At 35.6% G+C, this 17,551-nt stretch overlaps 1 protein-coding gene across 4 annotated transcripts in view; it reads right to left on the bottom strand.

The window, feature by feature from the left end:
• The window catches only part of ATP9B (ATPase phospholipid transporting 9B (putative)), a 163,819-nt gene that overhangs the window by 120,439 nt on the left and 25,829 nt on the right, over positions 1-17,551 (bottom strand). For all 4 annotated transcript variants that reach the window (XM_054057837.1, XM_054057836.1, XM_054057839.1 and 1 more), the window contains exons 4-6: positions 14,677-14,790; positions 10,933-11,041; positions 2,593-2,651 (exon numbers count right to left, since the gene is read on the bottom strand). In XM_054057837.1, coding sequence (XP_053913812.1) covers positions 2,593-2,651; positions 10,933-11,041; positions 14,677-14,790 — 282 coding nt within the window. The remainder of the gene's footprint in view (positions 1-2,592; positions 2,652-10,932; positions 11,042-14,676; positions 14,791-17,551) is intronic.

The raw sequence follows: 17,551 nt of genomic DNA, 5'->3' as shown, positions 1-17,551 counted from the left end.
TAGTTAACATATGGATCTTCAGCTCAAATAAGTCATTAATTTCACTGCAGAAATGCTGTTGATGCATCTTCCAGTCAAATACAATGTTAACTTGTTCCTTTGCCATTAGAGTGAGCAATTGAACATTTCACTCACGACTGGTTCTTTGGCTTACAAGTCATACTCTGAAATTGAAAACTGCTTGTTCCAACAAAATAGTCTGCTCAACAGAACCAGAAAACATTTCATTTAATTAGTCTGAAGGCACTCTCAGCTAGGCCTAAAGGAAACAAAGCTCTGCTGGAGCAGGAGGGAGCTTTAACTGAAATACAACTTTCAAGTTACTACAGGCCCTACTAAAACGTTTGTCCCCGTCTTTCTTAGAAGACCCCTTTAAGGTCTCCCCAGAGACTTCCCTACTCCAGGCTGAACAGCCCCAACTCTCTCAGTCTTTCTTCATAGAAGCTCTGATAATTTTTGAGGCCCTCCTCTGGACTTGCTCCAACAGGTCCACGTCTTTTCTGTGCGGTGGGCTCCAGAGCTGGACCTCTACCAAAGCTCTGGGGTCTCACCAGAGTGGAGTTCATGGGCAGAATCCCCTCCCTCAACCTGCTGGCCATGCTTCTTTTGATGCAGTAACAGATACTGTTGGCCTTCTGGGCTGTGAGCACACATTGCCAGCTCATGTCCAGCTTTTCATGCATCAGCACCCCCAAGTCCTTCACTGTAGGGCTGCTCTCAGTCCCATCATCCTTCAGCCTGTATTGACACTGGGTGTTTCCTTGACCCAGGTGCAGGACTTTGCACTTTGCTTTGTTGAACCTCACGAAGTTAACTTAGGTCCACTTCTCAAGCTTTTCCAGATCTCTCTGGATGGCATCCTAAACCTCAGAGCCTGTCGACTGCACCACTCAGCTCAGTGTTGTCTACAAACTTGTGGAGGGTGCCCTCAATTCCACTGTCTATGCCATTAATGAAGATATTAAACAGTATTGATCCTAATACGGATTCCTAAGGAACACCACTGGTCACCAGTTTTCATCTGGACACTGGGCCATTCCCAAAAGTAATTCCAGTTTTCCAGGTTCCAGCATAATTCAGACTAACGGAGCTCAGTAAATTCCAGGGAAGGCAGACTACAAATGTAACCACTACAGTCTTCCCTATGCTCTATAATAATTAATTCCAAGTTTACAAGTTAAGAAGGCCCTAAAACGTTTCCTAATTAAAATCAAAGCAAATATCTCCTCAGTTTCCTAGAAGATCTGGAATAGGTGCAAGTAAGCAGCTGCAAGCTGACTTCACCTGCACTATAAGATAGCAAGGTATAAGGCAAAGCACATGGAATTACTAGACATATTAGTGCTAATTTGTATACGCTAGTAGATGCTGCCCGGACAGGCCCAAGAAACTACCAGATACAGATAGAAGACAAAAGAAAGAAAGAAAAAAAAAAAAAAGAAATAAATAGTACAAGCTACATATATATCAAGCTGAGTGCAACAAACCAAATGAGACTTTCTTTGGACTATAAAAGAAACAGAAAGGAAATAAACAGCTTTCTAAAATAAACAGAAGAATGGTTTCTTATATATGTCTGAAAAAAGAAAATAATCTCTATCCACTAACAATTTATGAGTTCTCCAAATTCTCCAAGTAAAAGGAGAGGTGTTAACAAATAAGAAAGCACAAAATGCATCAGGAGGCCATCTTTGCTGAAAGATTTTATCAGAAGTAATTTACTCCACTAAATAGGAGTAAAACTACCGAGAAGTTAAGAAAAGTCTCGTCACTCCTATACTAGGTTCCACTAAGGATTACTCTACCAAGCTGCAATTTGCCAAACAACACTTCAAACAAAGCTGTAGATACACGCTTCAACTTGAGGTGCCTCCTTTCAGCACCTCTACGGATTACTTCCTAATACAAAGCACGATTGGAATCACCTGCTGGCACACAGAAAATGAGTCACCTTTCCAGGATCAACTTAAGCAAAAATAGCTTCCTCTGACAAGGAAAATTAAGTTGACTTTCAAGGTCACAGCAATTTCTTAGTATCCCAGAAATCCAACTGAAATAAGCAACGCTTTCTTTATTATAACACTAATATAGAGGGAAAAACTATTCACAGCTCTCACTCACCACTTGCAATCAAACTGGAAAGCTTTTTCTCATTTTAAAAATATACTAACTTTAATATTAATTATATATTTTATATATTATAACATAATATAAATATATATTTCATATGTATAAATGAAACTTATCCTTAAAGGCTTCAGACATAGAAAAACACTGATTTGAGCATCAGAAGGAAGGTATCAGTAATCAGACAGCTTAGAACATTCACCACAGCACAAGTCAGAGAATTTAACTCATTAACTGTATTCCCTCCACTAGATAACTTTAGGCATATTCATAATGTAAATGGTTACATTCAATTAAGTTTATAATTAATCAAAAAATAGACTTCTACGAAGATTTTCAAATAAGACTTGAACTAAAAATACTAGCTAGTTAGTACTTCACAGGTAAGTACCTCAATATACTTCCAGAAGTTAATTAGCATGTTAAGAATCTTTAATCTCTAAAATATATTTAAAAAATATCAACCTTTTCCACTATGATGAGGTCTCCAACTTGTATGTCTGAACTCTTAACTTGCGCTTTACCTTAAAAAAAAGAAGAAATGTAATCAACTTAGGCAGACATTAATAAAGAGTCACAAGAATATATCCCAGAATGCAAGTTATACTTAAAGATGTTATTGTTTGGTGAAAATGTTACAATTTACACAAAATTTATCTCTGATGAACACAATAATAAATATATTTCATCTATTTGAATAAATAATTCATTCGTTAAAAAAAGTCTAGATTTCTGCCAGTTAGCTATTCTAGAAGTCTTAGAGGAAAAGTATATGTATGGAAGATGCTCAAGTCTCATCAATAACAGAGCTGTAAAAGTGGAAAAATGATTCTTTCACACCTCCTACTAGACAGCACTTCTATTTCTGACAAGTCAAGAGTTGTTAGGCTTACACCACTGGAGCATTCTCACACACGAGTTGTTAGTCACAGTCTAGTTACCAACAGGTAGCTTTGCTTGGCCACTAAAGTTACTGATGTGATCGACACTGTCTGACACTTGGTGGCAATTACAAAAAGGAGGTAAGTCTCTGTAAAGTCATAAGTAATGCCTGAAGATTTCATTTTAGAACAGTAAAATATCAAAAGCTGAAATACAGGATTTTCATTCTGTAGAGCTGCCCATTCAGTAACTGCTGTGAACAACTCAGTAAAAAATCTACAGAGCAAACCTACGAATTTAATTTCTGTATGTCCTGCAGGGTATTCATATTTGTAAGACTGTTAAGTTTTAGCATTCTTACTTGATGGACTGAAAAACTGAGACAGAGAGGTTAAGCTACTGACCAAAAACCAAGTTTTTGTTGATCTCAGAAGTCAGGACTTCTAGTCCCACATCCTTGCTGCAATTCTAGAAAAAATTCCTTACCTCAGTTAAACCCAAACAAAAAACCAAATAAAAACTTGTAAACAAACAACTCATGACACAGGGATATCCCCTTCCAAGATATAACAGGTGATAATTCACAGTCTGATAACTCAGCTTATAAACACATATATATTTACAAAGCCTGACAAGCTGAAACACACACCCACAGCAAGTATCTTTTCCCCCATCAGAAACACTATCATAATTCCAAGCAGTAGGTATCTGATCAGCAGGTATCAGATGACAAATGTGTCAAGATACGGTAAGGTGTTAGATTTCTAAATAAAAATCAGACCAAACAAATTACAAGAGAAGATCCACAAAAGCACAGGATGAGCAGCAATCAGTTTGGAGTTTAATCAAAAATATTACAAAGAGTAGACTTGTCAATACACATTCTATCATCTCTCAAAGTATAACAGAAAAACTAAGGTTCCAAATCCATGAAAGCTCGTCACTGTAACTCTCAGTGAAGGGAGATCAGACAGTTAACCTCAAAAACTTCCTTCTGCTTACACATGCATTTAGTCAAAGGTGGTACAATTCATGTTATGAGTAATTATTTTCAGTACTTGCTCTTTACAATTGCATTTCATGCAAAAGCAACAGTTGTTTCATATTTAATTCATTCAATAATAAATGTATTCCTATAGCTAATTTTAATACGTTTTCAACTACATCAGCACTTCCGAAATGTGCAGTATCAGAGGAAAATCAGAACTTCTGTTTGGCTTGTCTGCAAAGCTATTTCTGAGAGCCAGTCTTTGTTATTGATAACGGTGATAACGGTCTTTTACACCAGTTCCAATTTTTCAGGTGCCAAAACCACCTTCCCTCCCTCCACCCCCAAATATAAACCAAACTGTGTCTCTAATCTGACCCCTAACTCTGCCACAACACATCTGTGAGGGTGAACGGAGTAGCAGAAGACCAAGGCGTAAAAAGCTGTAGCAAGAAGTATTAGCACTTCTCTACAGGAGTTTCAAGACACCTATGGAAATTAGTTAGTGTCAATCTCAACAATTTTGTTTTTAATCTAAAGTAACTACTACTGAAGCTCAACCACTAAAAGGACAGTCTGATACCAAATCAATATATTTGGTCTGCTTAACTGCATGAGTCTGTGAATTCTCTTTATAAATTCTCAGATTTTGACTAGAAGTGAAGAGTATATACCAGAAAAATATCATGTTTACTTCGCTGTTAGCTTCAGCAAAAGGATAGCATTTCATAATTTGTTGTCACCTCCTCTACTAACAATTTTCATTAGTTTATCAGTGTGACAACCAAGACAATCGACTGATTATAGTAGTAATAGCCCCAAAAATCCCAGTACCACCTGCATTAGGTCTCAGATCTATGCTACCTGCGCAGTCATGTGTGATCAAAATCATTCAGAGGTATTAACAAATGCATCTACTAGCAATTTTACCAACTTAAACAATTTAATTTCCCCACAGTCATGTTCTAACAGCACCTACAGTGAAGATAAAATGCCTTCAGGAGACAAGAGAAGGTAGAATCCTCATTTGCAACATGTGGTAGGGCAGACAAAAAGCAAAGACTCCTGGTGCCAAGTACACTCACACTACACCTTTAACTGTCCATAGCCTAGCAGTCCTCAGAATTTCACATAATGAATTGAAAAGTTTCCTTATCAGACTGTTTTCTAGGTGGTTTAGTATAACAATATAGAATATTATCTTTATTACACACTAACGTGTCCTGTTAGAGCATCCTGTACATCCTCATACACAAGTAAGTGGCCTGTGACACAGAAGACAAATTAATTCTACAATGACTCTGAATGGGAGCACGTATCCCATTAAAAACTAAATAGTAAAATGTGGCAGTAATTCCAAAAGTGGCTTAAAATTTTTAAAAGTCAACAAATAACACTTCCCTTTAGACTGGCAAAATTGAGAATCATTAGATACCATTTCAGAGAACATTACAATAACGTAATAGTACATCTTAGTGAAGATGCATTTAGAGAAAAAAGACTCTGAATGTTATTCACTGCGTAAATTATTTTTGCAAACTATTTTTTCTCTAAAAACATCTCTGTAGCAAAACATTCTTCACCATCTGTGTAATTACCAATAAAAAGTCCAAAGCTGTCAGAAGTGGCTGCGCATCCAGACTTTATAGTCCACCAAGGCGCAAGGCTTTCGCCTAAAGCAACATATAGAATTATGCAAAACTGGAACATCGAAATGTCTCTGTAGTAATTCATTATACTCCCAAGATAAAGCCTTCTGAAGTGAATTGCAATTATTTGAAAAACTAATAAATATCTCATATGTGTTAACAAGTATTTCACATAAAAATTTAAGAAATCAAGTAACCAAAATGTGGATATATGCTATATCAGAAACTACCTTGTTTCTTCTCACTAAGAGGTGTATCTGCTACATGAGTGCAAGCCACTCCTGAAACAGTAACTTTAGAGAGCAGCATTTTCATTCTTTTTAATTTGCTATTAGATCTTACCCATGGCACCTTGAGCACTGGCTGAAGTACTGCTTCTGGAGTTGGTAACAGAGCTCATCTCCAACCCATAAATATAAAACCGTTGAACAAAAGGAGTTGAGTACAGACCATATGAAAGTTTTACCCAATATCTATTAGCCTGAGTTGTCACTGTAATTAGTGTATGTAATAAAATGGGCAGCAGAGGTGGGGGAAAGCTTAAAAGCCACAGCGACTCCAAGGTAAGGGCACTGATCTTTCCACGCAAGCGCTGTCCTTTGGGCCTTCTTTCCAAGTCCATCTTACATAGTGAACTGAGGTTTCAACCACCAATATAAGCTCTCAAGAGCAGCTTCTTAACTCCTCTTCCCTTGTGTAATGTCTCCTCTTGGGTAAAATGGAAAGCCTTAATTCTTTCTTACCCCACCTCCTGAATGCTGCGAAAATGTGGAAGACAAGAGTCTCCTTGACAATTCTTCTCTGTTTGAAATGCTTTTACACTAAAATTTCAAATTCTGTTCCTGTTCTTACTTTTTGCTCCCCTAATCAGCTAGATTAAAATGATAGAATTCTTTAAAAATTCTGTGTTCCAAATGGTCTAAATACCAGGAGTGAAGTTGTCAGTAGGTTTGAAACGCTGCAACCAATAAAGACCTAATGTCGTGCCTACAGATTCAGAAATACTGTTGTTTTCTTTTAATGCAGTGGCTTTTTTTTAAAAGCAGAACGACCTGTTCTTGAAGAGCTGAAATTCTAACGTTATAAGAGATTTCAAAACAGATTTCAAATAACTGGGAAAGAATAGTATTACAATAATCAAGACGTTCTGACAAACACTTTATTTTAAAGTCACAGATAACATAGGTACACACAACTGAAAACTGCCTCTCAACAGAGACCAATTTGCAATTTAAAGAAAGGTAACTGAGATATAAACCCAGGAAGGTGGCATTTTAGGAACAGTGACTTCTACTGCATAAACAGAACTTCAAAAGTAAAAGATAAAGTTCAAATCACTGTAGCTTTCTAAAACAGACTTCTCAATTCTCTGATTTTAGAGGAAACATACTAGCTTTCACACTTATTTCATATGTATTTTATATTTCACTACATCCTTAAACATCTTCTAAGGATACAGCAGACATAAGTCTTCCACATTTGAAGCGTAGATGGAATTATTTCATTAAATTAATCTCTACTGACATTCATTTTTTCTTTTGCTTTGCAGGTTGCAAAGTGAGCAAGAGTTCTGCAACACTTCCAAAAATCACGTTAAACATCCTGAGATGAAGTGATAGATGAATGCCTCTTGCAGCTATGACTACTACAATTGGTTATTTTCTTTCTGATTTTTCTTTCTTCAAAACATCAGTGACACTGTACAAGCAAACCTAACTAGGAACGGTTCAGGGCATGACTGCCAACTTCAAGAATGGGAAGGGAAAAAAAAAGAGTTAAAACTGCTTTGAATTTTATTATCTAGTTGCAAAGAGAACTTCTTTTTTATGAACTTGAGGTGATTATTTCGCATAATATCAGCTGGTTTTCATAGGCAATTAAATGCTCATACCTGAGTTCACGAGACAAGAAGCTGCACCAAAAGTAGCATGGCCTCTTAGTAAACAAAAAAAGAAGTCCTCCCAAACCTGCATGCACAGGTCTAAATTTTTTTCATTGCTGTTTCTGCTCTACAGAAGAATACATAGGTGAACTGCTCTAAAGCAGAAAAAGGCAATTAAATTCACAGGATCTCCAGTAGCACTGGAGTCCTGAAAACTAAGGATTTGCAGACTTTGATAAGCAAAAAAAGAAAGCAGATTTTGCAACAAACATCTCAATAAAGGACAGCAGAATGCATCATAAACTCAACAACTTATCCAATACCATAATCTAGAAAAGTATACAAGAGGAAAGATTCACAAGAAAGAAATGGAGACAGGTACACTTAATTAACTTGCTCACAAATTCAATACATTTACTGATTTGCATGTTTCATTACTTGACATAAAGGGCTGTAAAAGTAGAAATGGTTCAAGCTTCAGGTATAACAGGCTCATCTTCCTAACAAGTACAAAGTTACACACAGCAAACTCACCAAGGGATGACTGAAGACTGAGCTTTGCCATGTTACATTACAAACAGAAAACTGTGTAACACTGGATACCTCATATGGAGCAGAATTAGTCTGCGGATATTAAGCTGGCCATTACTGCCTAGGTGCAATTAAGTAACACTTAAACCAGATGTTCCATTCTCCCCTGACTTCCTGCTTGGAACAGCTCATTATTACAAGAAAGGCTGACTTACTGATTAGAACAAATACTAATTCAAGGTATTGAATTACTAAAATAAATTCTAAGTCTTCAAGAGCCACTAATGTGAATCCATCATCTTCAAAAAGCTGGTGCTTCTTACACTAGCAACTTGTAGGTCACAAGACAACACTCACGTCTTACCTATTTGGGGGTTCACGAAGCTAAGAATGACTCCACAGTAAGCTAACACTGCTAGGTAGTCAAAGACTTCCAGAGTTTGATCTATTGCAACACTGTACAAAAATATTTTAATTCAGAAATCAGCTTACCCACACTATATAAGTAATAAATTGCAACTCAAATGCCAGTTGCTGCTCTTGCTACAAATACCTTAGCTTCCCTATAGCAAACAATTTTGCAAAAGAGCTAACTAGAAGTGATTGAATTCTCAATTTTATCTTCTATATATGGTTCCGTTAAACCAAGGGTAACACTGAATGTTGCTAACTTTAAGTGTCCAGTATGAGTAAAGGCAATCTGCTTAACCTCTCTATGTCAGTTTCTCCATCTTTGAGATGGAAAAAAATACTCATTTCAAAGAAAAGACTGTAAAACCTAGACAGGTCATAAAATCACTAGGAAAAATAAAAGATGCTAGAGCAATATAAAGTGCAGTTCCACTCTGAGAAGTCACTCTTAGGAGTGGCATTGATTTCCAGGCTTTTAATTAAATCAGTATCAAGTTCGTTCATTCACAAGTAACAAAGCCTTCTTTCTCCAAACCACTAGGTTGTAGATTAGTATAGTAAGCCTAACTGAATTTTTCCACTTGAAGAGTACTGCCAGTATTAAAAATTAGGTAGATTATATTGGAAGTTATTTACAAAAATTGCTTGCAGAAGTCTAGTACTTAACTTTATTAATTTGCACAGATACTTAAAGCCTCCTCAAAAACAGTAAAAATCTCAGTCTCAAATTTCCATAGTAGAAGGTTCCGTTTTTTGCCCTAAAATGACACCTTTCAGCTCCAGATTGCCTTATTATAAGATCCCTGTATTATGAAAAAGGTGCAATTTATTATCTATTATTTTCTATAAGTGTTTGTGGCGATTTTTAGCACAACTTAATTTCTCTTGAACAAGCCACTGTTCTCTACAACATGCCAGTTCCTGATAAAACTGCTGGGCTTTACTTATATACTGCTCTATAACTTTTAAACCTCTACTCCATATATAGAAAACAGCCGCGTCAAGCAGACCAACTCCAATTTTAATTTGACAACTTCTTTACTTCCAGGAGAAGCTACAAAATGCAAAGTTTCTCAAATGCGCATAATGTCACAAAATATTTCATTAACTGCAAAAGAGGAAGTCAGGATTCCAAGTCTTCTTCTTAAACGCTGTTTAAGTATCTAGCAACTCACTAGAAACTGCAGTATTCACTCTAAACAAGTTAAGTTAAAAAAGAAGCCCAAAAGACACCAAACTTGGCTCTTTAAAGAGCAAATACTGGTCTTGACATCTACGTCATAGCGGTAACTATAAAGTTACATGTGCTTCTAGAACTAAGAATTTCAATTATTTACACTATTACTGAATAGGTTAGGACTGTACTGTCTGTTTCAAAGGTGAGAGTTCAGAGGCCTACCGTAACAGATCTAAAAAGTGAACAAACCAACTAGAACGTTAAATTGCAACTTTGAAAGAAAAGCTGTTGAAAGTCCATTTCTTTACAGATAGTCTTAAAGACTCTAAAGGTCTGGAGTCCAGCAATGCAACCACTCGTGTTAAACAAATGATCGCTATCCTGTTTGCAAATTTCCACAGTGGTATGGCTAAGTTTTCATAAGGCTATTTCAAGCTGACAAGGAAGGGAAGAACTATAGGCAAATATTCCCTACAGTTGCTTCCTTATGTATACAAACTCCAGAAAACAATGTAAGTCTCCATACTGACAGGAAACACAACCCCTCTCAGCTATTAGGTTATATCATCACTTATGCTCATGTTTAAAATTTACAATGTCCTACGAAATTTAATCGTCACTGCGCAGTTGAAGAGCTTCATTCCCTTCAAAGCCAATGTGAAAAAATGTCAGAGGTTTCGAATTCAAAGAAAGTGATAACTGTGATTTCTCATTTTATCAATCTCTGGAAAGAGAACTGGCTGTTCCTACTGCATGACTACATATATCTCAAAATATATATAAAAATACGTAAAATTTGAAAACAATATTTTTTATAATGAAGCTGACTCGTAATACATCTTCCTTTTCTCAAGCACAGATATATCCACCAAGTCTGAAAGGCTCTAGTGAATTTTAATTAGATCGTATTTCTTAGTTACTGATCCCTTATTTCCTATATACACTTGATACATAGCTGACAGTGTTGCTGAGTTACTGCTCTGTATCAGTTTCAGAGGAGAACTGCACTTTGAAGTAAGAGAACGGAACAGCAAAAAGCTTCTAAAATATATACAATTATACACATACACCTTTCTTTTACAAACAACAAAAGATTTAAAACACTTCTTAAACAGTCAAGTTTAACAGCTGTAGTTATCAAGGGAAATCAAGCACTTTATTTAGTTCAGTATCAGTTTCACTCTGAACAGTGCAGTTTGAGACATTTCTTTCAACAGAAAGAGGAAATGTATATAGAAAAAAAAGTTGAAATATTTTAAGGATTTACATAAATGGTTTTGCTAACCTCGTACTGTCAGTTTGCTATATAACTGTGAGTTCATTTCCTTGTCTCTCTTGTAACGTCGAAATTCATCAACAGCTTCCCGTACCACCGTGACCGTCAAAACAAATCCCTGTTAAAGATATAATTATGCAATTCAGAATTCTCGAAGAGTTAGAGCAGAAACACACAAGTAGGAAGAATATGAAGAGTAAGAACATGTGCTTAGAATATTTATTTTTTTTCACATTTGGACTTTAGTGCTTTCTTCAATCTGTTAAAATAATATCTTAGTTTAGTCCAAAGAAAAGGAAAAATCACCTATTGTGCCAACCTTGCTAGAATAAATCAATCTCCAAATACATGTAATTTAGACATAATTTGAAATTTAAAAAATTAAAATGCTTTGAATGAGGTACAGACAGCATTTATAGTTCAATAAATATATTTCCCTATCTTCCATAAATTTTAGGGCTTTACCAAAAACATTTATGAAATCTCCAATCCTACTTTTGAGTACACTGCATTTTTCCTAGCAGACAGAAATGAAGAGGTTAATGGATGGCTAGTTTAATTAATGTTGCCATCCTAAATGTAGCCATCTACCAACAGGTCACAAGTATTGACAAAGAAAAATCAGGGTTGTTCTGAAAAACTAAGCGTCTAAATGCTCTGGCTGCTGATTTCACAGAATTGTGCCACTGCAGCTTCTGCTGAAAGCACAGAGTGTGCTCTATGCAACTAAGATGGTCTCTGGCCACAAAAGATGGTAACGCAGAAAGAATACAGAACAGTTAACAGAAACAGATAAGCACTTAAAGAGTGTCCTCTCCCTTTTTCTAAACCTCCTCAGACATGGCCTCCTTGCTTCTTAAACTCCAGTGCTCAGTCTTTCTTCATCAGTGAAAAGGAAATAAGACTTTCAACAGTAAAGGGATCTTATCATTACCATAAGTAAGATGGCTAAAAAAAATCAAATATTCACAAGTCCTCCAACAGATAAGGTTCCTGACTAACTACCTAGCTTCAAACACCTACCAATTCTTCCCCTCACTAGAAGAAAATTTATACCATTAGAGTTAGTTTGCCAGCCTTCCCCTAACCTCCCAGCAATAAGAAAGGAGTGAAGGTGTAGAGTTTTCCTAAAGGAGTCTTGACTAAAATTCTGCTTTTCAATAGCAAGAGCTGCTTTGCACTTACAGTTCAAAATTCCATGCCTTACTCTGTTGCGAACTTACAGGTAAACACTTCTTATTTGTTCAGGTTTACATAACCTACAACAATTATATTAGAACTATGTAGAACAAAAAAGTGCCTCTGTGAAATGCATTCCTTATCACTTCCAGGGCATAACTGAATGAGAAGGTTTTTACCCTTTTCTGGCAGCAGCATTTTCATGAGCTAAGGCACTATAGATACTTCAACAGCATAAAAAAAGGTACTCCTGAAGAACCTTTGAATGTATTTGCCACTTGCATGTATCTCATTAACTAGACCTTAATTAACTAGACCTTGCACAGAATGCAAGGTGTTAACCACAAGAACTTCCCCTAGCAGTCACCATACCTTGCTAGACAGCTCAATACAACTGACTGTGACAAGGAACAATTTAAGACAGACATTTCACTTCTTCCTCATTTGCTCAAAGGAACTTGAAACTTTCCCAAAAGTGTCATCTTTCTTTACCCGTCAGCAGTTAAATATCTTTAGCATACTGCCTACCATTAAACTTGCACGTTTCTCATCTTCTCAAAATGAGAAGTCCATTCCTTACTGTGCAAATGCCAACAAACCAGTACAATACAATCATGTTTGAAGAACTCCAGTGCTTGATCTAACTGTGTCATTACTGTTCGCTGTAGTAACTGTTGAAGTAAAAAAAAAAAAAAAAAAAAAAAAAATCGAACCAAAACAAAAAACATCCCCAAAACCAAACACACTCCAGCAAAAACTCCAAACATCTCTTGGCCCATAGTCAACTTTTATTCAATTGATTCTAAGTATCAGGTCGAACAATATTTCTTTTCCTTTAAAATCTTGAGAGAATATAAGCCAAGTCATAGCTCCTCCTCTGATGATTACTGAAAATTCATCAGCAATTACACGCCCTTCAAAGAAAACCAAACTTATTCATTAAGCAACAAAGACAGCCCAATGGCTTTAACTCAAATCATTTGTATTTTCATCATACATAGTGAGCCTTACTCAACATCCAATTAAACTCTTACCTGGAGGCTAATCATTAGTAAAAAAGCTATTCAAGTAGAAACAAGTGAGTTTAGCAAAAAAGAGTACATCTCGCACTAACTGAGATACTGTTGTGTTTTCAAGCTGCATATGAAAACTGGGAAACAAAATATCCTCTAATAAGACAAACATGTTTATAGAGAACAAACTACTGGCATTCATGAAATAACAGTATTTTCTCCCTTCTTTAGGAAGGGATGAGATGGGTTGAGATGCTAAGTGATTTTTTTTCCTTACTAACCCACTAACACAGAGCTGTACACAGCACTTGAGTAAAGAGACCAACTTCCAGACCCAGGTTGCCTTCTGTCTTTTCTTACTGGGTCAGTGACAAAGCCCTTTGTAAATATCCATTTCAAATCCCACTGTTGAACAAGCTTTCTGCCTTGAGAGTGCTTTTTGTTGCAGCAGAAGCCAAAAGTTGTCTGGAAATAGAGGTGTGAAGAACCTCCAGGACAACCTCTCCATTTATCAATACTTAAAAGGACACATTGCAACAATTAAAACAATGAAATCAATCCAGAATATTTACTCTATTGACTTGTTTAAAACGACCTTTACTCAAGTAGTCAGCATGTCACTGTTCCTCTTGAATACCACTGAGAATAAATGCTACTGAAAAATAACAGTTTTTATGAATTTGGAAAATAAAGCATTTGTTCTCCCTGGCTTGCTTTTAAATCTGGAGTGGAGGGACCAGAAGGAAGGTGAAAGAGAAGGTAATGATCTGGTTATAAACAAGAAAAGAATTCCACATCATGGGCATACAGATGGCAGACTACCAAACTGGCCTCGTTGGAAGAGAATACAATTTCCTAACCTTAGGACCTGAGTCAGAAACAACCAATTCAAACAGTTTCCCAAGAAAATATTGGAAAGGGGTCAATGATATAAAAAAAATATACTGAAAGGAAGCCAGCACAACTGGTAGAGCAATCAATCAGGAAAATCATTTTTATGAATAACTTAATTTCAAGATGCATTTTCCTGCTGCTTTAACCATGGCTTACAATATTTTATCTCAATTTTTTGGGGAAAAAAAAAAAAAAAGATATGATCAAAAAAAAGAAATAAAAAAGATTTATGCTTTCAATTCTGACCTGGCCTGAAAACATGAAACAGTGAGCAAAAATAATACACTGAAAGGAATTTAACACGTAAATTACCTGTGTTATCACATGAGGGTCTCCACTAGCTGGAGTTTTTTGGGGTTTGCTTGTTTAAACCTCTCAAGTGACCAGCGGCCAGAAATGAGCACTACTTAGACTAGCTATTCAACAAAAGGAACTCCCAGGCTGTGGGGCAGGAGCATGGTAGGCAGGTGGAAGGAAGGGATATCAAACAAAAGCTTCTGGCATATCTGCTGTAAAATACCTTAATTTCAAATGCACTTTTACTTCTGTCACATACCATACTCACTGCAGTTTAGCATGCAAATCTATGAAACGTATGTTACACAAACTTTTCATGTGAGATTAAAAAACCCCAAAAACCTCTATTTAATAGTATTTTTCTGTTTACCAGAGGAGCCCAGTACGTGTACAGGTAGCCTATTTTCAATGCCGGTACAAACTGTGAGCAGGACACGACGAGAAAATAGAGATTCAAGAAAAACTTGAACTGTTCATATAAAACCTAAAATGAAAAACACAAAATAGATAAATGCCTTAAAATTTGTATCCATAATATAAATAAAATTCATTTTTTCATGGTATTGGATATAAAACCATTATATGACATAGTACTCTATATGGTACTACTATAGTACTATATACCACAATATGCTATATATCGTCGCAAGGTATTATATGCAAGGTATTACATGTAATTTTAAAATTATCCTGCAATTTGTGTTGAGAAAAATCCTTTCATACTAACGTCTTTTTTCACTCTGAAAAAGCAATTTGCTACATTGTTGACATTTTGAAAACTGTACTATGTGAAATAAATCTTTTCAAATATTAAATATATATGAAGATCACTGCACAAAGACTTACTCTGAAATTTTAACAGTAAACAGAATTTAGATGTTTGTAGAAGCATCTTGCAAGAATTTTATATCTACAATAGTTACCTTCACATTTATGAGTTAAAACAGATTTTAAAATTTTTTTTTTATAATATCAATTAAAAAAGCAAAATAAATCTGTGAGTATCTGAACTTTCATCGCTTATATTATATTTTCATTTTTAACTGCTAAAACTTTTCTTTCTAAAAATACAGGATTAGAGGTAAATCTTAATTTTTTCTTAAGTATAAATACTTACATTCTGTTTTATCTGTCTCACAATGTCTTTTTGTCTTAAAAATTTTCACATTCTGGTCTTTAGTAATAATAATAATAGGCATCAAATGAACAGAAAACACAAAAATATTATCCTAGTCTTTGACATTTGAAATCCTACAGGGTAATAAAAGTAGGTTTTTTGGGTTTTTTGGTTTTTTTGAGTAGGCTTTACCTGCTGCTCTGCATCACTATGAGAATACTCTAAACCTTCAGCCCTGGCTGCAGCACATTTAGAAAATAGGATTCATGAACTTATCACTTCCGTTCACCACAGTCCTTCAGAACTCTCTTGTCTCAACAGAGTCACTGAAGTTTCTTCTCTTGCAGTGGCAGGAACTCTACAAGTCCTCGGTCTTCTTTCTGAAGTCCTTTGGTTTTTAAATCAACAAAGGCTACAACCAAGTCAGATGCACTCCTTCAAAATTATCATTTCCCACTGCTCTTAAAAATAGTGGGACTATTTTTAAGTGCCCCTATTGAGTAGGGGTAATCAACACTGCCCTTTTTCCAAATGGCTATTGTGTGGAAATCTCAGAATAAGGCAGTATTTTTCAGTTTCCATAGTCAAATAGGCTTTGTACAAATGCAATCATGGTTTAAACCTTCAGAAAATTTAAACTACAAAAGAATTGTAACAGAATAACATGGGCTTCTCAAGTTATTTAGAAGAAATGATCAGGAATAAATTTCTCAAAAGATTATTTTGCAATAAATATTGGTACATAAGATCTGTTTATTAATAAATCAAAGGTTCAGTCTAAACTCCAAGACAACTGTCCAAATTCTAAGTGAAGACACAGTAACCTTATCACAGAATACGCTGTCCTGTATTCCAAATGAATGACAGATGCAGAGACTCCTTTCATAATTAAAAGCAGCACTTCATCAAGCGCATGTTCTTAACTTTGCTTTACATATAAATACAATGCTAAGAACATTTTTCCTTTTATAACATTTTGAATCTTCAAAGACTTGCCGTATTTCTCTAATAGGCTAGAATAATGGCACCTCCAGAAGGATGATCAGAGGTGGCTTCTGAACTTGGGACACTGACACTTGAGAAACGGATAATCAATTGTTTCAAAGCTAAAAGATTCAAAATAGACCAAAAAGCCACATTTAAAGAGTGTCTCTATCATTTAATCTTACAATTCATTTAATACTACAATGACTTCTGCATGAAAATCAAAGTTATTGGACAGATATTCATTGCTCTTATCAGTCCAACCTTATTACTCAATTATGTAAAAACCCATGCCTTAGGGAAAATTATTCGGGGAAGTTCATTTCAACGTGTCTTTTTGGCTGGCACAAAGTAGCAGTACCTCAAAATTACCAGTTTCTTTCAAGAACACTACACTAGTATTCAGCTATAGGTTACCTGAACAGTCTCAAATTAGAAGATTTTTTTTTAAAAGCATGCAATACCATTCCGATATTTACCAACAAAACCGTAAAGCCAAAAATTTGAAGTTGTAGGAAAAATTGGAGCATTCTTCCAAAATGAAACTAATTCAGCTTGAATCTGTACCTTATGTTAATATTGATGAAGTTTATATCCTTGTTTCTAACAGTATGTTTAGGTGTTTACAAAGACTTGATATACCAGGTCAAAAAAAAAAAAAAGAGCCTACAGACTACTTTGGGAGCTGCAGATCTGCAAGTATACCCATCTTGCAGGAGAAGGTGGGAGTCAAAAAGCACCTTCCTATAAATCTTTTGAATCCTGGCAGACCACTGACAGTTCACTCAATACAAATCTAAGCACTTCAGTCTAGTTAAGTAAATTTAGAAGTCTCCAGTTACATAAAACTGATAAAATAGACCACTGCTTTGAAGTTCAGGAGAGGTATAAGGATCTTAAATCCTGCCCATCCCAGAAGATACTCTTTGTGGAAATTTACACAAGATTCCTAAGTAGCTGTACCAAGCCATATATGAAAGAGTAAATGGAAACTGAAAAAATTGGTCTAAAGGTAGTAAGTACCTTATATAAATGTTAGGGAATTAGATACCTTGGAAGTTTTACAGCTCTTTTAGCCAATAAGTAAAATTCTGTTAATCTGAACATTATTTTAAGCTTGCACTTTGATCTAAAATCACGGGAT

This window comes from Cuculus canorus, chromosome 2 (assembly GCF_017976375.1).
Source record: "Cuculus canorus isolate bCucCan1 chromosome 2, bCucCan1.pri, whole genome shotgun sequence".
Taxonomy (NCBI): Eukaryota; Metazoa; Chordata; class Aves; order Cuculiformes; family Cuculidae; genus Cuculus; species Cuculus canorus.
Note: the sequence above shows the minus strand (reverse complement) of the source record. Positions and strands in the feature narration are given on the sequence as shown.